Source organism: Eptatretus burgeri, chromosome 1 (genome assembly GCF_056783735.1).
Source record: "Eptatretus burgeri isolate ZD-2024b chromosome 1, Ebu_testis_v1, whole genome shotgun sequence".
Taxonomy (NCBI): domain Eukaryota; kingdom Metazoa; phylum Chordata; class Myxini; order Myxiniformes; family Myxinidae; genus Eptatretus; species Eptatretus burgeri.
In genome coordinates this window covers 146770805-146797393 of record NC_140961.1, presented here as the reverse complement: position 1 = coordinate 146797393, position 26589 = coordinate 146770805, and the positions used below count along the sequence as shown (strand labels likewise).

Here is a 26589-nt window from a genome sequence, read left to right as displayed (position 1 = left end):
ATAGTTTTTCTGCATCACGTGGCAAACGACTAAGCATTCGTAAGTTCTTCAATCAAAGAATACTGGATGCAGATGGACGCATTGCCAAGATTGTTGAATACTTTCAAGCTGCACAGTATGTGGTGGAGGCTAAACAAGTGCGTGATGACTCCCAAATAGCAATGTGTCAAACACAAGGTCTGATATTGCAGGGCCAGAAAGTGACTGCCGGTGTGCTGAAAAATGCAAAGAATTTGAGAATCATGATACGCACTGATGCTGCAATTAAATTTTTAAAGAATGTCCTGGGAGCGCCAGCTACTGGCGATGTGTACAGAAACAAGATAGAAGTAAATAGACACCACAATTTTTTTGAAGAATTTATTTATTGAACATTTGAAGTATATTTGATCCATTTTCATACATACACGAGTATTTGGTAGACTTGCCATTTGCAGATTTCAATGTTTTTACTCATTTAGGTATAGAACTACCAAGTTTTGAAATTTTCTCTTGTGGGATTTCTGTCCAGGCTTCACACAAACAGGTTAGCAAATCTGCCCGTGATGTTGGTTTCCTGGACTTTTTCCACACAGATCGATCCAATATGGCCCCAGAGGTGTTCAATGGGATTCATCTCAAGAGACTGACTTGGCCAAGGAATGCGCTTGATCCCATTTCTGTCCTGCCATTCTTTGGTATTTTTTTGCAGTGTGGCATGGAGCTCCATCTTCCATGAACAGTGTGTTGGTTTTGACCATCTGACCAGTGGAGAAGAAAGGGAGACGTCCATCCTCAAGGACAGAAATGTGCGTCGTGGTGTTGATGTCACCAACACACTCCGCAAGCTCTGACCGACCAGTGCTCCAGATTGCTCCCCACACCATCACTGAAAAACCACCATGTTTGACAGTTGGCTGCAATCGGTTCAAAGAAAACTGCCTTACTTGGAAGTCTCCAGATCCATATACGTCCACTGTCAGAAAATTTAGAAAATTGGGACCCATCTGAAAAAATTACAGTTTGCCAAAACTCCAAGGGTCTGTTGGTCATCTCAGCCAACTTCTGTCCTTTGAATGTTGTCTGGTCTAAGAAGAGGTTTTCTCCAAGCTGCTCTCCCATAGTAGCCCAGTTAATGAAGGTACCGCACAGCAGTTCTTGAGCTAACTTGGAACCTCCTCTGCAACATCTGCTGTCTTGCAATGGGAAGTTTAATGAATGGACTGCTTGACACCTTGAAGACACCTTTCTGAGAGCCCAGGTCGACCAGAACGGGAATCTGTGGATTCCTGCCTTCACTGGTGATTTGCACAATCACCCGATTGAACATAGAAAGCGGAATGCCAAGGTTCTGCTCAATCTGAAGGCTGACTCCACCTTACAAATGCCAACAATTTGTAATCTTTGAAAATTGGAAAGTTTGTGTGCTCCCTGGGTTTGAGGCATAGTTAATTATCATATATGATCCAGGAAATCCTTTCTGCAAAGAAATAGTCGAATATTATAACAAATCACTGAGTAAAATTACATTACACAAATGAAATGAAGAAATTTATGGTGTCTATTTACTTCAGTCATGTCTCTGTACTGTATGATGTTCTGACCATGGTGCAGCAGTTCAGAATTCAAATCTGGTTTTTGACTTTGACAACAGCAGATATGCAGTGGCCAGAAATTATACAGAGCATTGCTCGTCAACATGGCAAGATCTACAGCAATGAAGAAATTACAACAATGCCTTTGGAGGAGAAGTCTAGGTGGTTGCAAACTAAACCAGTTACCGCAGCCAAACAATTCCGATACCGCCTTTACACATTCTTCCATGTGTGGAAAAGCTAGCCATTAGGTGACATCAGCGATTACTTCTTCTGGAAAAAATTCCAGGCCAGAGGATATCCACACGCCCATATTATCATCTGTGTGACGAATGCACCACACATTGGCACAAATACTGATAAGGAAATCTGTCAATTTATTGACAGATATTAGACATGTGAAGTCATGGAAGAGTTATCCAAACTTCAAAGCCATGTGCATTCTGCCACCTGCAGGCACAATGAAAGTTGTAGATTACGTTTTCCTCATGCCACTAGCTTAGACTTATTGCCCATCTGCTATATTTATGTGATCCCAATATTGATGTCCTAAAATATCTCGAAGATAAAAAAGAGTTATTTGGAAGAGTCATACAAGTACTGATTGAAGGTGAGACACCAGATGACACCACCACCCAAGATCTACTAAAAAAAAAAAGGTGGTGTTGAAATCAATCAGTATACACAGGTTCCCAAAACATTGAAAATTGGCATGCGTATACTCAAGCGAAAAACACATTCAAAGTGGATCAACAGCGACAACCTGGATGCCTTGCGAGCATGACAGGCAAACATGGACCTACGGTACATTGTTGATCCATATGCATGGAGCATGTATGTATGATCTCAGCAATGACTAAGCTTTTGTGTAAAGTAGCCAAAGATACTCACTCAGTTGATGTCAGACATCAACTACAAAACCTTGGATCAACGTTTCTAAACCACAGAGAAGTCAGTGCCCAAGGGACTGCATACCACCTTCTTTGTCTTACATTGAAGCAGTCAAGCAGACAGGTGATATTTATCAACACCAGTCCAAAAGATAGCCGCATTTGCATGATGAAGCCAATGTCAGCCATATTGGAAATGGATGATAATTCGAAAAACTACTTTTTCAGTGGGCTGACGTCGGTATGCAGCACAACCAAACAACTTAGATGGCATGTGCTTTGCTACCTTTTCTGCTAATTATTGTGTCGATGCCCGAGATCAACCCAACAATGACCACCAGCCTGACCTCAACAACAACAACAACAACAACAACAACAACATAGAAAATGAATAACACACACAAAGCTGAGAGAATCACTCTTAAATGCACAATCACCAGAAGGGATGTGTCATTCGATTTCAAAAGGAGAAGGAAGATGCCAAGTCCAAGTATAGAAACCTGTTGATGCTTTATCAGCCATCGAAAAAATGAACATGACCATAAAGGAAATTATGACACCTACCAAACGTACAAAAAATGAATTTCAGGATGCCGTTCAGTGAAAGAAGCACTTGGAGATCTGGAAGACTTTGGTCCACTCATACATGCCTGGAATCTGCTGGCACCTGGGACTGAACAGCAACAAGGAAATAAAGAAGAAGGAGGTCACCTCCAAGTGTGACAATTTCTATCCATTGGGACCATACTCTGTGCAGAGCGTTGGTGCTGCCGAAGCAGTCTCCTTGGATATTGGGCACAATCCTGGACAGGTCGCCACTCCGACACAGGATACTAGCAAGCTGGCACTCATTTTGCCGACCTCGGAAGGATGACAGGTCGAGTTAACCATATGTAGTATTAATTCAACAGCTGAGCAGGATTTGAACTCAGGACCCGAGAATCCCAAGCTCACCACCCTAACCATTAAGCCAACACTTGGCATAGTGACAAGTTGATGCAGTGGATATTGCCAACAATCCTGATTTTAATGACAATCATCGAAACCTAGACTAAATGCTGAGCTTCATGCCCGGTACACCGCTCAAACAAGTAAAACTTTTCTGACCCCACATGAGTACACAGCCATGATGAGGCAACTCAACCCCCAACAGAAACAAGTCCTTTCTTATCACCAAAAGTAGTGCAAATAAACTGTAAGTGCACTGAAACATGATAAACCTCCACCAACCTATAGATTGTTCATAAGTGGCCCTGGCAGAACTGGAAAATGCCATATCATCAAACTAATCTATTATGACACCAATCGACTCCTCAGACTGTCAAGCCATCTTGAGCCTGATGATGTGCTAATCCTTCTCACTGCTTTCACTGGGGTAGCTGCATTTAACATATATGGAATGATGCTACACTCAACCTTCCTCCTTGGTGCAAGTGCCAAACAACACACCAATCAGGCTTCAAATTCAGAGAAGCTGAACATGCTCCACTCAAGACTCGGGAAACTGAAACTACTTACAATCGATGATGTATCCATGGTTGGTGCAGACTTGCTGTATAAAATACATCACTGCCTCGAATAAATTATGACCACATCTGGTGGCACGCTTTGGTGAAGTTCGCATTTTAGCCATTGGTGATTTTTAACAGCTCCAACCTATTGTTCAGAACTTTGTGTTTGGTCTCCCATCAGATTATGCCAAGCTCCATGGCTCTCTCTGGTTGGAAAGCTTCCTGATGGTGGAGCTTCCTGAAAGCATGAGACTGAAAATTTGTCTCATGAAAGCATGAGACCATGACAACAGGGAGACCGAAAATTTGCAGATTTGCTTAACCATGTGCATTCTGACTCGTGCACCAAGGAAAACATTACATTGCTGGAGTCTCGTGCAGCAAATCATGAATATCCACCCAATGCACTGCATAATTTGAGGCATCTTAATGAATTGAGAGTCGCCATAGCAGAAATCAAAGCAGTTGATTATGCAAAGGACAGGCACACTGGTCAGCCCAATTTGACAGCTCCTAAGAAGGCATCAGATTGTGCTGGTTTGCAAGGCATCATCAGAATTGCAATTTGAGCCATTAAAGGAATGCTCATGAACGTTGACAGAGCAGATGGTCTTGTGAATGGTGCACGTGGAAAAGTGGTCAGTATTGACACAACTAATGGCAATGTTGATGTTATTCTCGTGGTGTTTGACAATGACCATGTTGGCCAAAAAGCTGCAGCCAGAAGCCAGAACCACCAACATCCTTATGCAGTTGCTATCATCACACATGAAGCAACATTTGCTGTTGATAACAGACGTGGGCCTGCACCATCCACAAGGTACAGGTCAAAACACTTGATGTAAATGTGGTATCAATGCAAAAAACAGTGCAGAGGAGGCCATTTATGCCGGGCCAAGCATATGTTGCCTTCAGCAGGGTTAAAAATACTTCAAGGACTGCTCATCATTGATTTTGATACCACTGGTATCCGGGCCAACCCTCATGTGTGTGGAACTGCAACGACTCACTCCATAAACTCCCATGTGGCGCTGACTTCAGGAGTTCTTACCAACATCTCAGACTTGTGCCTCTCAACATAAGATCATATCTCAACCACATACCTGAGTTGAAAGCAACTAAAGAACTCCAATACACAGACAGTTATTGCTTTGATGAAACATTTCTCACACCAAAACATATCCTGCAAAAAGATAGCCTTCTGCAACCAAACATGGTGTCACGTCGACAAGATAGAACCCCTGCAATAGGAGTAGAAAAAGGTGGCATTATGATCATGGCAAAAGATTGCTTACAACCAGAAAGGAAGCCTCAGCCTTCTCATATCAAAGGAATGGAGTATCTTTCAGCCAGTGTCACCATTTAGACTCATCCTTTGAACATTCTCGTTGTCTGTAAGACCAAGTACCAGTAATGGAGATTTCATGGAAGAACTCCAGCTGCTCCTTGGTAATTTTGACTTAACGGGACCAACACTTATCTGTGGAGATTTTACCATTGATCTTCTGTCCAATACAAATGCAGAAACAACTAACAACCTGACCCAAAATTGCAGCAGTTTGGCTTTCACCAACTGTGGCAACCACCGCTTATGGTTCACTCATGGATCACGTTTACAGAAATTGCTTTGGTTGGGATATTCACATAGAAGTTATCGATTGCTATTTTACTGATTATGACTTTGGGAATGTCACTCCTCGACGAAAATAGAACCCTTGTCAATGGAAGTTCAGGATGGCATTTCAACTACAAGTAAATTTGAAACTAGGCAGCCATCTTTGTTAATATTTTCTGTGTGGGTATTGATATTTTACCTTGCACATATCATAAATGCAGACACTTTATTGGGATGTGTCATTACCAAGACAAGAATATGACAATGTCAGATCATAAACAAGAAGGGCACTCTGTAGAGCACACCTTGGCCAGGCTGAACAGCTGACGATTTGTATCGCACTGATAGATGGGTCATTATAAACTATTTGACTCGTTTTTTGTCAGAACATAACTTTGTATCACTTGTGATCACTTTATTGTTGCATGTGCTTATCATACTTTTGTAAAATATTGGTGTATTTGTTTTGTGTTAGTGGCATGTATATTTCATTATCATTCAGTGACATGTATTATCTTTTTTTTGGTTGCGTTCAAATTTTAATTCATTCATACGTCCAAAGCAAATAGATAATAAAATGTGCATGTAATGACAGAACCAAAAAGTTAATTGTTTATTGAACTGCAGCATTTAAATAAATAAGAAATGACTTGTATAAAAATCGTAACTTAAACTTTATTTCTTGTTGATGAATGCACTTTGCAAAATGCATGGCATAATATAAAACATGATACTTTGGACATTGTAACACTACTGTATACCAAATCCATAGTTCATATATCTACAGGGTGTCCCACATGTCTGGAAGCGTAGGTGAAAACGATTGAAAAGGCTTGTATTCACAGAATATTATATTATTCAAGAAATATTCACAGAATGTGTTCATTGTGTCCACCATTATGATTTATACACTTCAGGAAAGATATCCAGTGAGCAATAACACAGTGAATGCCATCACGAGTGGTGGTGTAACATGCAGTATCCCTGAACTTTGTGACCAGTTTGCTGACACAGCTGTGTTATCAGCACGCGGTCCAGATTCAATCTGTTAAATTCGTCAGCAACCTCCCTATGACTCCGATTTCCTACAAGCAGAATAATCTGAATGTGTCCTTCCTTACTCAGAAACATCATGGGCACCTGCAATCAACAAAAAAAAATCATAAAATACTCATTTTACCCGCTGGTTCCAGACTTATGGGACACCCTGAATATTCAGTTTCATATCTGCACAACATATAAAATCAATATAAAAATATGTCATGTTTTTAACTATGCAATAGTTCCATTCATTCACACATCCAGAGTATATCACGGAATACATGTGTAACCATTAAACTTAAAACCAAGTTGTTTATTAAACTGTGCCATTCTGTGTTTTCTTGGTTTCCCTGTGTACCTAGTCATGCTATCATAAAAATCAAATGCCAGATGAAAAAACAAATTCTTGAAATGTTTGAAAAACAAACAAACAAATATCTCACGATGATGGCTTGTATAATTCACCGATCAAGAAAGTTTAAACCGCTTGATAATATTGTTGCGATGCTACAAAACCGCACGGCTCTAAGGTGATTCCAGAGGGTCTGGTGGGAACCTGAGTTAGTTCATCCCTCGTGGTCTTCACCGCCGACACCGGGTCCGCAACAATATTACGGCGATGTTGATCTCTGAGTGAGGTTATTTCTAGATTTTAAAGTTTCATCCAAAGTACATACTTAAAGTGCAGGTTCAAACCAAAGAACCAAACACAGCGATTTCAAATATCGTGGAATTATAAACAAACTGCATTTCATATGTGCTTGCACATGTATTCACTTGTTATGTGAAGGAAATAAATTGTGTGGATTACGTCACTTTTGGATCTGACAAAATTGCCAGCACCCATTTTGTTAAATTCCATTGCCAGCATCAAACTCAAGATGTCCAAATGTCATACATGTCTATGCCCATGGGTGTACCAACCAGTATATTTTTAACAGCCCTCACAGCTCCAGTAGCTCCCACCTCTCACCCACTTCCCAACGTAATAAACAGTAAATATTATCATATTAAACTTACCCTGTACATTCACAAGTCCCAGATGCACAGACACACCTAATCCAGATACACAGTCCAGTAGTGATCCGTCATGGGTTTGTGTAACACACGCCCGTCCACTCAGGCCTTGAATTAGCCAAACCCACAAGGTCGGGGGTTTACAGTATGGGTAGCTGCCATTCACTGAGCTGAGAAAGTTATGCAAGTCTTTCGTTTTACAGAGGCACAGCTCTTTCTCCCAGGTACTTTCCCCAAGTACTTTTGGCTGATTTTAGAAGCTTTGTGACACATTTTAGGAAACATTCCTCTCTAACACACATGGAATATTTCATCGTGCCAGAAACACCACCGTTTCCTGGCGTTTCTGTGCATACACACCAAACATTCTGGGGTGCATTACGTCATTTGAAAGTCGTGTATTGCGTGAAATCTCAACAAGTTGTGGACGAGTTATGACAAAACGAGGTGAATAAATTAGTTAGGTGAGAAGAACAATCCAGATCCAAATCCAGATCCAGCCTATCAGTGGGATAAAAAACGTAAACTGTTCAGCCTCGTGGAGGTATGCAGTCAACTGAGTTTTCATTGTGATTGGAATAATATTTCATGAGAATTTCTCGTTTTTATATTTTTAATTGTAATTGTAGCCTATTTAGTAACAAATAAAACAAGAGGCATTACTTTTTTATGGACCCTCATACAATTAGAATGTGAATGTCTATAAATTATATACAAATGGAGTTTCCAATCACCCCGACTTGGTAACTGAGTTTTCATTGTGATTGTAGTCTATTTAGTGACAAATAAAACAAGAGGCATTACTTTTTTACAGACCCTCATACAATTAGAATGTGATTATGTCTATAAATTATGTACAAATGGAGTTTCCAATCACCCTGACTTGGTGACTGAGTTTTACTTGTGATTGGAATTATATTTCATGAGAATTTCTCGTTTTTATATTGCTCATTGTGATTGTAGTCTATTTAGTGACAAATAAAACAAGAGGCATTACTTTTTTACGGACCCACATACAATTAGAATGTGAGTATGTCTATAAATTTTGTACAAATGGAGTTTGCAATTACCCTTACTCGGTGACATAATGAGGAGAGCATCAGCTCGAGATTCTGGGATGTCTGAGGTTCAAACCCCAGCCGAGTTATAACAAATACTTTCAAAATGGTAAGAGCTGCTTCCTTGATTGACGTTCAGTATTTAAACGACTAGAACATGAACAATGCTGGGAAGGCAATGGCAAACCACCCAGTACAAACCTTGCCATGAAACTGCTTTGTTGGCATTCAACACTCGATAAAGTGCATAGTACATCAAAATCAATGAAGAATGGTAGTATGTCACCAAAGTACGTGCTTTTGGGGACGTGTTTTTTTTTTCATCTTGAGAGTAGGTATTATTAGAATGTGCATACGTATATAGAGTATGTACGATTGGAATGTGATTACGTCGATAAAATACATTTGATTGGAATGTTCCCACTGATGCAGTGCCCCTCGTTCCCACCAGTGTACTCGTGCTCATTTTTTCGACCTCAGAAGGATTACAGGCTGAGTCAATGATGACAGGATGAGTCAACGATGACAGGATGACAGGCCAACAGGACTCGAACTCAGTAACCCCAGGATCCCAAACGTCCACCCTAACTGCGAAGCCAACTCCAGGCTACCCGATGGTAGTGTGACTCAATACAATAAAACCGAACAGGTCTGTTTGTGTGCTGCATGAACATAAATCTACATCGTCAATACACCACACAAAATAAACCACACAAACATGTCTTGGCGAGGGTCTGCAATCTCTGATTGCTCTTTTTCTTGTTTAGTATTTGTAATGTTAGTTAGTAAAGAGACGTGAAATTTGAACGAGGTTAATAATTTTACTTTTGACAAGCCATGATATTGTTACGGCCACGGATACCGAGACACCAGTTTATCACTCAGAGGGATTAATCCCCGGTTGTCCTCGGAAGAGCTGGACCTGTGGCCACCGCTCACAATTAACGTTGTGGTACAGTGAGTTGTTTTAGAACCATAAACGCCACCCAGCTAACCACGAGTTCCAGTGCCCACCGTCTGATTATTCCATTTAACTAGAGATCAGTGGTTACCTGAGTAAGGAGCACACCCTCGGTAAAGCACCAATCTTATCTCGATTAGATTTTAATTAGGGCGGCCGAGCGTTTTAACCGCTGGTGCGTGCTGACGATTTTTGGTCAAATCTGTGGTAATTACCTCCTAGTTTATCTAGGTTCGGACAATGCTGGACTAATGGAAGGAAAGGACAAACACGGACAGGTTGCAAGTCAACAAATGATTTATTAATAATAAAATAAATAAATAAAAATAACTTTTTATTTCCTGAGGTAAATAAGTGAATAAATTCCAAAGCAATCGAAATTAATAATTAATCAGGCAAAATCAATCAAAATGACAGGAAAGAGACAGAGAGCAGATGATGCTTATTGGGGGTCGAATTACTCACAACGAAACACAGACAAGGGTACCCAGCAGATCATTCAGGGGTGGGGGTGGGTGGGGGGAGAGTCATCTTGCTCACCAGAGAGAAGTCATCCATTAAGTGAAAATGTCCTGAAATGTGTGTGCATGTCTTGTCCGTCGCCAGCACCCAGCCTTGCTGTGCACCCACTTGCCAACAGCCTTGAATGCCAGTCGACATCTGGGGGGCACCGAAATCATCTATCGTGGGTTTAGACCCTGGTGCTACGACATGGGCAGCTCCTCACACTTCACAAAACTGGTGACGTCCAGTGACCCACATGGTCCGTTGGTGACTGACCTGTGCCTCACTCGTTGTCGGCACTGCTCGCACCCACACCTGCACCACACGCTCGCTTGCTCAAGCATTGGAAAAGACGAATTGTCTCGTTGGCGCTGGTCAGACAACCACACGCTCACTCACTCACTTCGTCGCTTCCTCTCTGGCTCGTTTGCCAGCTTCTTGCTCGCTTCTTCTCTCGCTTTCTTTTTTTTTTAACAGATCTCCAATTCCTTTTATATATGTGGCCCATCTTGGTGGGCACAAAGTCCCCCAAGCTCACCCTGCCCACTGGCACACGGTTACGATGACAACCCATTCCTCGAAAAAGGGCGGGCCTTGGCGTTCATGAAAGAAATGTGTGTAAACGTTGCTGATGAAAAAAGGCGGGTATCAGCGCTCGCGAAAGAAATATGTGCATAAATGTGTCTGTCATCAAGAAAAAAGCTTCCCATAAGAGAGGGGATCTATTCTTTACCCTTCTCAACGCATCACATTTAATATCCCATTAGACATGGGGATGAGGCTAATATGGACATGCATTTAAGGAAATAACTGTCGAAGGACCCTGATGTGTGGATGCATCCATCAGACCGGATTCTGAAATCCGTAACAATATGATGAACAATCCCAGGTAGACTGAGTATGCCTCGATGAGCTTGGTCTATCATACTAGGGCAGCCATGTGATGGCCCCTGATGGGCGAATGGCATTGCTGATACATGGTACATTGGGCATAAAAGACGCGAACTACGAGACAGAGGTTACCGAAAGTGAGAGAATGACGAAGAAGAGATCTATTTGGTGTGATATGGCAGTGAGATAAAAGAAGAAGCATTCCATGGGAGAGAAGTTTGTGAAGTCACTTCACTGAGTTTGAATTATTTTCTTACTCAGGTAAGGGGGGGGAGGGGTGGGTTTTTCTTTCACGATTCCATGATGAAAATAAAGACTAAGAAGAAACCCGAAGAATTAAAGACTAAAGATGGAGTCATCAGGAGGAACCGGGATAGGATTTGTGTTCCAGTCACTCCTCCACAACCCTCAAACCCATCCAGGTGCAGCCAAGTGAGCCTCACAGAAAAAAAAATTCTGCAAGAATTCACTTCCACTTAGAGAGATAGATAATAAAAGAGAGGAATATATGGATGAAAGAAGAAAAAGGAAGAATGAGAATGAATAAAGAGAATTATAAAATAAATCTATCTATCACTCTATCTAATTATGTGTTCCAAGTTTGATGCTTTTTATAAAAAAAAGTGCACGATTCTTCCCCGTATCCACTGGAATAAAAGGAGTTCACGCCAATGTAGTTCCTAAACATACAAATATACAGCATTACCTTTGTACTTCCATCACTCCAGTAAAATCCATCATTAGTGACAGAAAGCTTTTTGGCAGGGGAAGCAATGGAGTCAAAATGTCCAATAGTTTTGAAAGTTATTTTTCCATTTGTATCTCTTTCCCATATTATGAGCTCATGCGGGGCAGGTGGGTCTCCATTTTCATCAAAAAACATTGTAGATCCTGTAGTCGTTTTCCATCGCACATTCCGAAGATACAACAACAGCTGAGACACAATTAAAAAAAATGTTTCAGTGGATAATAATTGTAAGATATTTATTAAATTGTTTAACTCTTCTTTTTTTAAATAAAAAAGTGAGAAAGGAGTCTCAACCTCTCACCTACTCGATAATATCACTTAACATACTGTACTTACAAAAAATATGATATAAAAAAATCGTTTTCTCCTTACTTGCCACAGTTGAAAATCGAAAATCCTGGCACACGATCCATTTTGAAACGGACTGTTTTGGGACGTACACAATTGGATATCCCTCAAGGCATAGGCCACAACATACACAGCCTGGTAGATATAGGATGAAAAAAATAATTTGGAAACATCTGTAAACTGCGAGTAAACTTTGTTTAATGATTCTTGGCCTGAGCACGGTCGAAGTTCAATTTTTTCTCCATCCCAGGTGCATCTGAAAACATCTTCCCACAATTCAACAATATAATCATTCAATGATTTCTCATTCCCATAAAGTGGGTTTTCTTCTCTTTTTAGTTTTTGATTTTGAATAATCTTATTATTTTTGTCACCAAAACAACTTCTTTTCTTTTTGAGAGAAGTATAATTAACAGTTAGCAATGTTTTATTCACTCTGAATCAGATATTTATTCAAAGCAGGTAAAAATGAAAAAAAAGTTCAAAAATATTTGTTGAAACAACGCTTCTTTTGGATTTTTTTTGTAATATCTAGTCTTGGATTTCACCTTTGTTTCTTCACAAATTTGTACATTTCTTGTACTATAGGTGGATGTGCAACAAGGTTAATGCAAGTTTGATTACCAAGAAACCTTTTTTTGTATACATTGTCGAGGCTCATATGAGAGCGAACACACAAGCACAGCAATGGGGGCATGAGACAAGAGGGGTGGGAGAGGGAAGGACCAAACAGTGGGGAACAGAGATATTAGGAGATCTGTGGAAGGAAGAGGGATGGGGTGGGGAACATGGGGAATACAAGATGGACATTACGGGGACTTTCAGGAAGGAAAGCAGGGAATTTGAAGGAGGTGGGTTTGGGGTGTATTAACGAGGGTAGAAAAGATCGAGGTTTTGAGTGGGGGTGGGGGTGAACAGCTCTTTTGAAGGCCTAGAGGGAAGAATGGGATTGAATAGAGTGAGGGAGTTTATTCCAAAGGCAGAAACAAGAGGAATGAAAGAGTGAAGATGAATAGTGATTTGTGATCTTGGTAGTTTTACCAGAAGGGGGTTGCTTGTAGACCTTGAGCGCCCTGCGGAAATATGGGGGGGGGGACATATCGCAGACAGAGCGGGGTGGGGATTGCGAGACTGGAGAGGAGACAGTAGAAGACAGAAAGACCACCGACCTGTGGTGAGAGTGAGAGGCCCAGACACTCAGCCTCACTGCGGGAGATACCAATGATTCTAAAATCTAAATGCTTTGGTTTCCACAACGTGTAGCTGAGAAATGTTTGAGGCAGGATCACCAGCCCAAAGGGGAGAGCAGCACTCCATCATGCTGTGGATGAATACTCTGCAATACAGTCATGTGTCACTTAACGACGGGGATACGTTCTGAGAAATGCGTCGTTAAGCAATGTCATCTTTGTGCGAACATCAGAGAGTGTACTTACACAAACCTTGATGGTATAGCCTACTACACACCTGGGCTATATGGTATAGCCTATTACTCCACGGCTACAAACCTGTACAGCATGTTACTGTACTGAATACTGTAGGCAATTGTAACACACATCCAAGATAGACGGAAGATGTGTTAGTTTTACCTTTGTGCTGTTCATGACAGCCATGAGTGTTGTTAGCGGCTGCTTACAATCTCCTCTCACATCGATTATAGAAAGGTGAATAAATAGCTTTTGGATTTTATATATATGTAATCATTGCATCGATGTTATAATTTACAAATGAAGAAACGAGCACCTGTAAGTTGTGTGATATTGTTATGAATCTGGAAGCCATTTGCACACAGACAGCAGCCCCCACAGTTCAGTTATTTCGATAAGTATGTGTTTATAGTGATGGCCCCATCCTTCTGTTTAATGAGAATTTCGTGTGTGTGCTCCGAGTTACTTTTATAGTCAGGTTTTCTATATCTTTAAATCTTCATCCTTCGTTTTTGCACCATCGCCATCCATCGCCCACGTGCAGCATGTCACGTACAGGGGTGAGGTTCCCTCCGCCCACCGTGAGCTCGTTCAATCAACGGCGGCCACGAGTTGCCCGACAACCACTCATCCAATCCGGAGGCGAGTACCTCAGAGCGTTTCCCTCGACCCGCAGGGGAGGGGAAGGATAAGATGAGGTGGCGAGCTGTCTTCGAAGAAGGTTCGCCCCATCGTAAAGAAAGAGGAAAAGAAGAAGAAGCCTCGTCTTGCCTGCTGGCGTTCTCGTCTACCCGCGGGTGCTCGTCTGGTCCGTTCCCATGCTGGCTGGCGTCCGTTGCATCGTCCCTGGTCCCTGGTGCTTGGTGCTGCATTGTTGGCGGTGGGTTCGAGTCTCGCCACCCGACAAGCTCGACCAGACCGCACTAGGTGGGAAGGTACCCCGGCCAGGCTCGACCGAATAAAGACCCGACGGTGTCCAGTTCTTTTTGGTGTGTGTGTGTGTGTGTGTGTGTGTGTGTGTGTGTGTGTGTGTGTGTGTGTGTGTGTGTGTGTGTGTGTGTGTGTGTGTGTGTGTGTGTGTGTGTGTGTGTGTGTGTGTGTGTGTGTGTGTGTGTGTGTGTGTGTGTGTGTGTGTTTGACACTGTCCTGCAAGTAGAAACTGACTAAGTGCCCTGTGTTCATTGTACATTACATTTTCATATTCGGATAACTCTGCTCTTTGTGTGCTCCTTCCCCGATTATTGATTATAAATAAACCCCCGTGTTAAATGTTCTATCTCGTTTTTCTGTGCTTTCTCCCATTGACCCAGCACGGTGCGTATTGAGAATTAGTAAGGCGGTTCGTGCCGTAAATTGTTCATTTGGTCTGGCGTGGCTTTGGTAACTTCTGCTCGGTTACGCCGGGTCCAAGTCTGTTATAGCGACTCGGTTCGGACAAAGTCGGCCGAGGGTGTGGTTTCCCCGGTAGTTAGACAACATGGGTACTTAGGTAAATTGGAATTAGACAAGAGGACCCTACCTCACGCCATCAAAATATTGGTGACCATGGTCCTCTAAGTGACCCGTGACCTTTCGGGGTTGTCCGAGAGTCAGGACCTAAATTCCGGGTGTTCGGTGGGAGACGGCTCTACTGCTCCCCCTGGTGGTCTTTTATCACCGCCGAACCCCGGCCCACAACAATATATTTTCGGAACAGTGCGAATGTTTTAACAACATAAAAAGCTTCACTAAAAATTAATTTGTGTTTTAATTTCTACTGTAACAACAACGATTTATTTGCGGAATTATTTATTTCAAAGGTAATTTACTTGCCAGAAGGTAAACGTGCAAAAAACGGGTCAAATAGGGTGAAAATAGGGGTGTTTTAGGATGTTAGGTCAACATTGGGTCAGTTTGAATGCTGATTTTCTTGAATCCCGACTTAGCGCAACTCCGCTTTTTTGCAATGACATTTTATGGACCTCAACGTTCGCGTTATAACGGGGCTACACTGCAGTTGTTTATTATCATTATCAAGTATTATGTACTGTACATAATTGTATGTGCTATACTGTACTTGTATACGACTGGCCAGCGCTACGACGACTGCGACAGGAATTTTTCAGCTCCATTATAATCTTATGGGACCACCGTCGTATATGCTGTCTGTTGTTGATCAAAACGTCGTAATGCGGCACATGACTAACTCAATAACTTTACTCTGAAATAACTCAAAGTACATGTGTACTCCAGCAGAAACGAGTAGGGAAGTAAAAGCAAATCATTCTACATGCAGATGATTCTTGTCGGCTTGTCCTTTTATTGTCTTTTCACCATTGAAAGAACTTCTGCGTCGAATGAAGTTAACAAACGACGAGAATCGCAGGTTACTATGGCCGGTTCATTTGCAATGCATGCGTCTGAAAATTGCTCGACAGTCGTCCCAAGGATATCTAAGCTGATAACCTCAATGCACTTCCCCATGAGAGGAAAATGTATGTATGTTTGTACAAAAGTAATGTCTTGACTTGAGGTTAAGGTGAAGTATCATCAATTACTTTGTAAAGTTTGAGGTTTTAGAAGAAAAAGTCAAGAACAACTTTGGATGCTCTCTTCGTAGTTTTACACTTGCTGTGGAGGATTATTTTACTGAGCATCATTTAGCATTATATTACAATTTATTTTGATGGTCTTGTTTGCCTTCCTGTCTTAGCAAAATTTTTACTGTTTTGATTGGATCCAAATCACTCAAATAACGATGTTTTTTTTTTTGTTTTTTTTTCCATTTTCTCCTAATTGTATTATTTGTGTGAAATAAAAGTTTCTTTTAAATATAAGGACGTTCTACATTCAGATATACATGCAAGATATTCATTGATCTTCAGTTAATTGATTTAAATAAAACATATCTCATCATGAAACAAATTTGATTTAAAAAAATAATTGTTCTGTGCAGTTCACCTTGCTGCTACTGAAGTAACTAGTATCGATTTTAGACCATCGTTGTTGTGGTTTCACTTTTACGAGGAAATCATAAAATCCAGGAATATCTCCGAGCCTTTGTACAAAACCAATGGTGCCCTGTAAGATCCTGGCATACCGTTCTGAAGAAAACTGCTGGGATATGATCCATGATGACGTTGCTATCCATGTTTTCCCTGACACATTTTGTAACAGAAGCTCCTCAATGAATGGAAAAGCATCTTGTTCACTTGAGTAAAATAAGATGACACGTGTACTCGTCTCCGCTACGAGTTTTCCTTCACTCACACAATAAATGAATGTTAGACTACAAAATGTGGAAGGCAATCGTTTTAAAGTTAGCCTATACTTTAAGACAATCCAAAAATAAGTTAGATTAATTGAGGTTTCATGGAGGTGGATCAGGCTTACAACTACTCCAGCTCATATGCACTCCGGCTCAAATGTCCTCTGGCTCACATTCCTCAGTGACTATGATTGACATGTTTTGAGATTTGAAGTGTCATCTTTTGACTATTGATATGCCGAGGTATTGCTGAATGAATGAATCTGTAAACTTGGATTCTATTGGCCAAATTGAAATACAAATGCAATAAGTGCATTAAAATTAATGACAAACACATTAAAACAAACGAGAACAAGAGCAATAAGAGATGCAAGACCCTCGTCAGGACTTGTTTTGTGTGGTGTTTGTGTAGATTTGTGGAGTGTATTTTGTGTGGCGTTTTTCTCCTGGTGTTACTTAATTACGAATGGACATAACTAAAACTGCGACTTTATTTGGCATTATATTATACATTTTATTTTTATACAATTAGGAGAACTGCTGGCAGTGATGAACAGGTACTAAGACATCTCGCTTTCATGCAACCACACTTTGATTGAACACCTGTACCTGACCCATGACGTTTATTGTTACTCAAATTAATGCAGAATAGGATTAAAATAAATATAATTCAAATTAAATGGAAGACTTAATCGGTACATTCCTGCATTGAGATCATCAGAAGGAAACTGACCAAGCAAAAATCAAAGATTACGTCAACAGGAAGAACCTCGATATGATTTGGATTTCAGCTACGATTCCTCTACCGTCAAACCCATCCAGGCACAGCCAAATTAACCTTGCTCCAAAATAATAATATAAAACAAACCAGATTCAAAAAATTAAATAATCCTGGGTGCCAGACAATGCGTCCAATCAGGCTGAAATTAGAACAAATATTTCATATCACAACTAGATTATAATTGTGAAATTTCACTTCGATTGATGAAGCAGTTCAAGAGAAATAATTTTTTTAAAGATTTCTCCTCAATCCAATATGGCTACCAGACATCAATTATTTGTGAATACCCTGGTATTCCCAAGGCTTATGCAAAATTTGTGTGAAGTTTCCCTCGATCTGTCCAGCCATTCTGGAGATTTTTCTTATATAGTCCAGCAGATAAGTGAAATATTTGGGGGAATTGTGCCTTTGATGATACAAGTATGATCTTTGGCACACTGTTAGATCATGCCCTAAGGAAGATATTTAGCTATTGGGCCATTGCAGAATTGTCCTGTGGCCAAAATGGCGGCCATTTTGCAAAATTGCCACCGCCGGTTGTTATTTTACGAGTAGCTCAGGTTCTAGACCAGCTAGGATATTGATTCTGGTGGCTAATCGTACATTTTCAAGGATGAGGAATGCAGTGGTACTATTTATAACATGCTAGTAACTACCAAACTACATATAGCTAGCATTCAGGGAATTAAATAATAGTAAAACCATCAAATATTAGCGGAGTTATGCACATTTTCTGGATTTTTAGAATCAGCCCATGAGTTGTGTGCCGACCTCATAATTATGTTTATGTGTATTCATATATTTTGCTGCATATTCACACAGAACATCATAATAACGTCACAATGATGATCTATGTTGTTAGTACAGCTTTTGTGTACTTGTGTACACCTAGTAACAATGCCTAATCTGCATGCATATCTGTATGCTTTCAGTTGACCTGGACTGTGACTGTGGTGGCAGCCAACATATTGTTACGGCTGTGGAAATTCGCAAACCACCATTGAGGTCCCGTAGGTGAGATAACTCTAAGTACATGTGTATTTAGCCCCAAACCCGTTGTTATAGGGGTATATGTGATTCATTCGGGCTGCGACGCTTTGAGTTGGGCGTTTTTCTGTTCTATCTTTATTTTGATTCAACCGCCATAACCATAAAACCACCACCAAAAACACTCCACCACCCTCACCTCTCTCCTTCTATGGCCATTGCCGGATCACCTGTGAACACTGAGCGTCGGGCTGTCTTGGGCTCGTTCAAGCGATACACACCGAGTCGCGAGTGCAAATACCGGCCTTTCCGAGGGAAAATTCGGATCAAGAATGCTACACGCCCACTTCTGATCCGTCCAATCGGCAAGCACGGAGCGGCTTGGCCTCGCCTCCAGGCACGACCGTGTGAAATCGAAATATGCAAATTCTAGGATCAGGGGAGGTTCATGCCCCGTTTCCTCCATCCAATGGGCGAGCGTAGCTCCGTCCCCGAGCTCATCCTGATCCGGAAATTTGCATATGGGTTCGCCTGCCGGCTTATAAAGCGCCAAGCACAAGGCAGAAAGAGAGAGTTTTGAAGGCAGAGAGTTTTGGCAGTCAAGTCGGATTGTAAAGCAGAGTGGAGTCGGGAGGCGAAGGCGTCAAGGTGGTTTCTGCAGTCGGCTGAGGAGAATTGTGGGAGGAGGCCAAGGAGCTCGGGTCCGAGGCAGGGAAGATGGCGGTCGGCGACGAGGTCGTGGTGGGATCGCTCGTTGCGGGACCCAAGCCAGCCAGCCATTCTCCTCCCCCAGGGCATCAACAATTTCCCCCTTTCCCCCGCGCTGAGATAGTGCAAAAAGGGGGCCCCGTTCCCACCCCACTCCAAGCGGTGCCAACGAAACCCGCGAATGAGCACGAAGTCGGGGCACCGCCGGGCAGCCACAGTTGCGGCTCGTCATGAGGACGCGGGTAGGACCCACCCGGTCTCGCAGACCTGACCGCTCCTTCAGGTCCCGTGCACACATTGGCCAATGGGCCCATCTGCCCCCTTGCCTATGAGGGTGGCTTCTTTCCTTTGCTTTTGAATAAATGTGTGTCGGCGCCGTCTGTGAAGTAAAACTGTACAAGTGTTGCCGTGTGTTCGCGTATTTGGTCGTAGCTCTGCATTGTTGTTTTTGTTTTAAATCGATATATGTGCATTCTGATTGTTTGACTGTATGTGTGCTTTTCGTTGGCTGGGTAATAAATGTGCATTATGTTGAATTGTTCCCCGTTTCGCTGAGTCCTTTCCTTCATTTGAATCTCCATCTTGCTTCACATAAAGGGTTCGTAGTGGGCTTAATACGCCCGATAATTAATCGGAACTGTCGAGGCCGACGATAAAACCGCTCGGTTATCCCGATAGCACGGAACGGACCGCTTAAGCAGTTCGTGTCCGCAGTCGACCTGCGGCGAGGTACGATCGCCCGGTTTACCATCCGCGTGGGTACTTAGGTGGGTCGAGTTTGGCGAACAACCCTATCCTACGCGGGTGTCCGATTGGCACGATCGTGGTGAGATCGAAAGGCCCACCCGTGACTGGCTCCGGGCGATAGTTCCCGGAGGGTCACGACAGAATTGTCCGTTCCGGTGGGCGAGGCTGCCGCCATTCGAGTCGAGCAGCCGATCGCACGCCGGCGGGCGCGAATTCGCAACAATATTTTCCTGGAGATTTCAGCTTATGGAAGAGTGGTGGTGTTATATCTAGTACATACTTTTCTCATATTATAACTTGTAGTTACTGTTCTGAAGTAGCATAGTGTAGAGGGACAATGGCCAAACTATAGAAGGTGATCGACCCTGATAAGCCAAGCTCCTCATGTAAACAGTACCCGACCACAGACTGGAACAAATGTGTTCTGTGTCAGGAAGACACAGATGAGATGCTGACATGTCCATATAATTCAGCATGTGGCACAGATGGGGCAGGATACAGGACCATAGCTGAGCATCTTGTAGCATTCGACAAGATCAGTTGCCTACCAAGAACACTAAAACTGTCACAACTGGATGAGGGTCATGGCATCGAGGCAGCATTCGGGGTTCACAAAGCCAAATGGCATGATTCCCGCAGATTGCAGTATAACAAAACAAAACTTCAGAGGGCTGAAAAGAGGAAAATACACCACAATGATGGCCCAGAAACCCACAAGTTCACCCGTCAGAGCATTGAACGTGAAACTCATTCAACATAGACATGCTTCTTCTGTTGAAAATATGCAGCAAGAGATGCTTTGCGTAATGCATCAACATTCGAACTTGACATTCGTGTGAGGCAGTGTGCCCTCAAACTACAGGACAAACACCTCCTATCCAAACTCAGTGTTGGAGATCTTATTTCCCAAGAGGCTAAGTACCATGCTCAGTGTCTTGCCTCTCTGTACTACAAAGTGTGGAACACAAAGGCACAATAATCTAATGTAGACACTGTTAACCGTAGAATTGCATTCAAAAGACTTGTCGCCTATATTGAGGAAGTGCGTATGGACAATATGGTTGCACCAGTGTTCAAGGTAACAGACTTGGTGAATCTGTACAGTACCAGGCTTGAACAACTGGGGACACACGTGACGGGGTGTGCACACTCCACCAAAACTCAAGAACAGAATACTGGATTACTTCCCAGACATGGATGCTCACAAACTAGGATGAGACACGGAGTCATCTTTTTGTGGCAGCGGAAAGAAGACAGAGTGGGATATATGGACGACCTTCGATGATGTCACAAGAGCCTTCTGTGCCTTGGCTGCCACCCCAGACACCATAGACAACTGGATAGAGTCTCTGGAGTGATTCGTGGTATTGCTCTATGACCACACTAGCCGCCTGGAATCAGTCAATCAGGCATGCAATCAGCTGTTCACCCAGAAAGGTAGAGACATTGAAGGACTCCATGCAACACAAGCAGCACTGATTCAGCACACAAAGAGGGCTGCCTACCAAGCTGGTCGCTGCTGGGGACAGATGATTTTTGCAATCCCAGAACTCACATCCCCAGGTGACTGGGGGTGGAAGAAGAAGGATACAGGTGGATGGGAAGTTAACTGGACCACACTGCCAGAAGCGACCCAGGCTTGTCGAGAACTCATGCGCTGTGGATGCAAAAAGGGATGCAGAGAACAGTGAAAATGTGTCAAGACAGCACTTCAGTGCACTGCCTTTTGCCACTATGGTGGACTGTGTTCTCGAAACTAACATTACATTTCAATGAAAACCTGTAATATTACCATGGAAGGCCTTACCTGGTTAATAATGGAAGACTGTCGTAGACTTGCCCTCACCACTGACATGCCAAACAACAATGGGGCATGCACCATCGATTTGCAAGATTCAGCATAATCTCATGAACTGTGTGCTCATATAAATAAACTACCAGATATTATAAAGGAAACATTGCGAAGACTGCATTGTACTCTCATGAATATGTCACAGTTTCAAAACATGTACATATATAACTCCACCAATATTAAATGCGTTTATAATTTTACTATTATTCATTTCCCTGAAAGCTAGATATATGTAGTTAGGTAGTTAGAGTAGTTATAGCATGTTTTAAATAGTACCACTGCATTCCTCATCCTTGAAAATGTACGATTAGCCACTAGAATCAATATCCTAGCTGGTCAAGAACCTGAGCTACTGGTAAAATATCAACCGGTGGCAGCCATTTTGGAAAGTGGCCACCATTTTGACGACAGGACAAATCTGTGATGGCCCTATAGCTAAATATCTTCAATAGGTCATGCTCTACCAGTGTTCCAAAGCTCATGCTTGTATCATCAAAGGCACAATCCATTCCCATATCTGTGGGAGTAATTGGTTTTTGGGTAAATCCATTATGGCTGCCAAACCATGTGGCCTATGATGTCATGTTTGTGAAGGTTTTGCTCCTCATGGATGGACAGTCATTCAAGTAAAGTGTTGCCTCGATCAAGTCAGCCATTTCAGAGAAGAAGATTTTTGAAGGTTAAAAAAAAGGCTGCCTAATCACATGACCGATGTCATCTCTTTTGTGGACCAACTTAACAAGGAAATAACAAGAAAATCCAACATAGGTGGAGGCCATTCAGCCCATAATGCCTGCGCAAACACCACACCAACCCATCCACACAAGATCTAAGGAAGAAAATGAAAAAATTGTGATTCATTCATGAAATTAAAAATATTGTTTGTTTGATTGGATTTTTGGGGTTTTTTTGTTGGTATTTTTTTTTTTTTAAGTTTTTGTAGTTTTTTATTTTTTTCCCCTTTTAGTCCCCTCAGGGGATGGTGCATGGGCCTGGTTAAAAATACACAACATCAACCACACAATCGCCCTTGACAAGACCTCCACCAACGGCACTCCGAACACATGCACACAATCATCCATCAATGCTCAAACAACGTAAAAATCTTATCAACATCCCATACCACTATATCTCCTTAACTTCCAGGTACCTATTTAGTTCTAATTTAAACTTATCTACTTTTTCTGCTGCCACGACCTTTACAGGGAGGCATTTCCGTGCAATAACTACTCTCTGAGTAAAAGTTCCATGCCTTGCTACCGTCTTAACTATCCCCTTCTTTACTTTCAAGCTATGGCCCCGAGTTCTATCACTGTCTACTCTGTTGAATAATTCATCTGCACTTATTTTATCTATACCTTTCATCATCTTAAACATCTCCATCATATCTGCTGGTAACCATCTCCATTCTCATAAATAAAGCCCTGTCTCCTTCTGCCGCTCCTCATAGCTGAGTCGAGCCAGACCCGGAATAAATCTAGTAGCCCTGCTCTGAACCCTTTCTCTAGCATCTATGCCCTTCCAGAACTGTGGTGACCAGAACTGCACACAATATTCTAGATGTGGCTCTCACTAAATTCCTGCACAATATTAACACCACCTCTTTTGATTTATAAATGATCCCCCTCCGAATACAACCTAAAACACTATTTGCTTTACCTATAGCTGCCTGGAACTGTGCTGCCTGCTTACCTTCCATATCTATTACCACCCCCAGATCCGTCTCCTGTTTGACATGCTCCAAAATTATCGTTCACATCCTTTAATCTCTATTTTCATTGTTGTTCCCCATCCCCAACACCATACACTTTCTCAGGTTAAATTCCATTAGCCAATATTTTGCCCAATCTGTACAAGTATAAATACTTTCCTGTATCTGTTCAACACCCCCTCTGCTCTCCACCTCACCTCGAAGCTTTGCATCATCTGCAAATTTGGAAATCTTACTCTTTACCCCGTTACCCCAAATCATTCATGTAAATAATGAATAGTAATGGTCTGAGTACTGATCCCTGAAGTACCCCATTACTTACATCCTCCCAGCAAGACATCCTCCCACTCACAGCCACTCTTTGCTTCTGACCATGAAGCCAGTTTGCAATCCAATTAGCTACCTGACCAGACACTCCACAAACCCTCACTTTGGCTAACAACCTCTGATATGGTCCCTTATCAAATGCCTTTTTAAAGTCTAGATATACTATGTCCACTGCCTTTCCATCATCCACTCAATCAGATACTGCTTAGTAGAACTCTAAACTATTTGCTAAACAGGAACTACCTTTGGTAAACCCTGGCTGACTACCTTAAATTAGTTTGTATTTGTTTGAATCGTTCTTCATCTGGTCCTTAATGTCTCCAACACCTTCCAAATTTATCCTTATATAACCATCTATTTTTTCACGCTTTTCAGATTTGCATTCTACATATGCAATGATGATGTCATCATGAAGGAACTGATGACATTCTAAAAATCACACCATTCCCCAGAAGGAGTACCTGCCATGTACTCCAAGTTTCAAATTTTTCCTTGATGTGGTTTCAACATACAGAGGTCCAAAGAATTTCCAACATGGCTGCCACACCACATGTTCTATTATGTCATAAATGTCGTTGAAATATTCTACATGAGAAGTCGCTCCTTTGGTGAAAATTTCGTCTGAAACTGACAAGCGGTTGCAGAGAAAACACAAAAATTCTGTGTGGACAAACAAACAGACAAACAAACAAATAAAAATGTAAGAAAGACTGGTCCAGCAGTTTGGGCTGTAGACGACCAGACAAACAAACAAACAAACCAACAAACAAACGGAACAGACCACCATACTTGACCAAATCGAAGATTTCGCCAAGTAACAAGAAGAAGACTTTGTGCAGAGCATGACACTTGCAAAATCCATAAACCAAATTTGACCTGTAAAATAATTGGTGGTTGAATTCAATGACCAAATGTGCAACTCTTCAAATTTCAAGTGAACCGGATGCAAATTTGATTGTTTTAGAAATTCGGCCTATGTTGACATTTTTGCCCGTGTATTGGTGGTTGAATTCAATGACCAAATGTGCAACTCTTCAAATTTCAAGTGAACCGGATGCAAATTTGATTGTTTTAGAAATTCGGCCTATGTTGACATTTTTGCCCGTGTGAACCTCCAAAATAATTGGTGGTTGAATTCCGTGAAATGAAATATACAGGGTGAGTCAGAAGTAGCGCCTAATTTATGTCAGTTGATTGTTTGTTTGCCATTTATATTACAGTGTACAAGAAAGTCGAAATGAATGAATGACATGTTTATCTAACCATTTATTCAAGAAAAAATTATGATGGAACTGTACCAAGCTGTTTTCCTTGCAATTTTCAAAGTGCCGTCCCTCGTGATCGATGCACAATTGCATCCAAGCAAGCACAGAGTGGCTCACACGTCTGCAGAGTTCAATATCAATTTCCTCAAACTTTGCAGTGATTTGAGCCTTCAATTCCTGAATCGTACGAGGCTTTTCATGATAAACAAGGTCTTTCATGAGCCCCCAAAGAAAGAAATCTGGAGGTGTAAGGTCTGGGGAGCGTGCCGGCCACTGGATCGGACCACGGAGGCCGATACACTTACTGGAATAAAATTAATAATAGTCAAGACGGTTATTAACAATATGACTTCCCAGAAAGAATCTGACAGCCAAAAAAACAGAAATCGGGCACTACTTTTGACTATATATATATATATATATATATATATATATATATATATATATATATATATATATATATATATATATATATATATATATATATATATATATATATATATATATATATATATATATATATGTGTGTAGGGTGAATATACTGATTCTGGCTCACTTTTCCCCATGTAAATGAATGGGGGATTTTCAGCGATTCATATTTTTGTCCCTAAAAATAAACCCCCTTTTTATCCCAAGGTATATTTATTTGTCTCCCCTTTTAACCGAGGAACACTTTTTTTTAAATAACCAATGCAATAAGATAAAGATTTGTTCAAGTAGTAATGTGATTTGTTAAAGGTGATTCTAAAGAAATATTTGAAAAATGCAAGCCGAGGGACACTCTTTTTCAAATAGCCAATGCATATTGTTTTGCTCACTCATTGAACCTATAAAGATTTGTTCATTCTCAAATTCCTTCAATAGTTTAATTTTCTTTGCACAATAATCCCCATCTAAAATATTTAAAAATAAAACATTTGAATCTTTATATTTTTTAAGATACCCCTTTTGTGCTATTACGAAATGATAAACTTATCTTCATGCTCTTGTTTGACCACCTCCTGAGCCTCAGATAATTTTTTGCATAAGCCCCGCCCACATTTTCATTAGCCCCTCCCACTTTTCCTAAGCCCCACCCACTTCTGATGAGGTATTTTTCATAAGCCACACCCACTTTTCCTCGTCCCCGCCCACTTTCACTTAGCCCTGCCTACTCTTACATAATTTCCAGTTCATCTCTGACTCTCAAATAAATCACGAGAAAATTCTACAATGTTATGGTTTTGAAAAATTTCCGAACGAAGGCTTGCCTGGGCTTGCCCAAGAAATTTCCAAAGGAAACCACCCCCACTGGTCTTTCTCAAAAAATGTTCAACCCAGACTCCATTTAAAAAAATTTTTTTTCTGACAATGGAGTGCTGTACTGTGCTTGAGTGGGA

At 41.5% G+C, this 26589-nt stretch overlaps 1 protein-coding gene across 1 annotated transcript in view; it reads right to left on the bottom strand.

The window, feature by feature from the left end:
* LOC147035708 (extracellular calcium-sensing receptor-like) overlaps nt 1-21937 on the bottom strand; it is a 61868-nt gene extending 39931 nt beyond the window's left edge. The window contains exons 1-3 of the mRNA XM_085869165.1: nt 21863-21937; nt 21611-21712; nt 11769-11996 (exon numbers count right to left, since the gene is read on the bottom strand). Of these exons, the coding sequence (XP_085725291.1) occupies nt 11769-11996; nt 21611-21712; nt 21863-21937 (405 nt within the window). The remainder of the gene's footprint in view (nt 1-11768; nt 11997-21610; nt 21713-21862) is intronic.
* Between the last annotated feature and the right edge of the window lie 4652 nt (nt 21938-26589).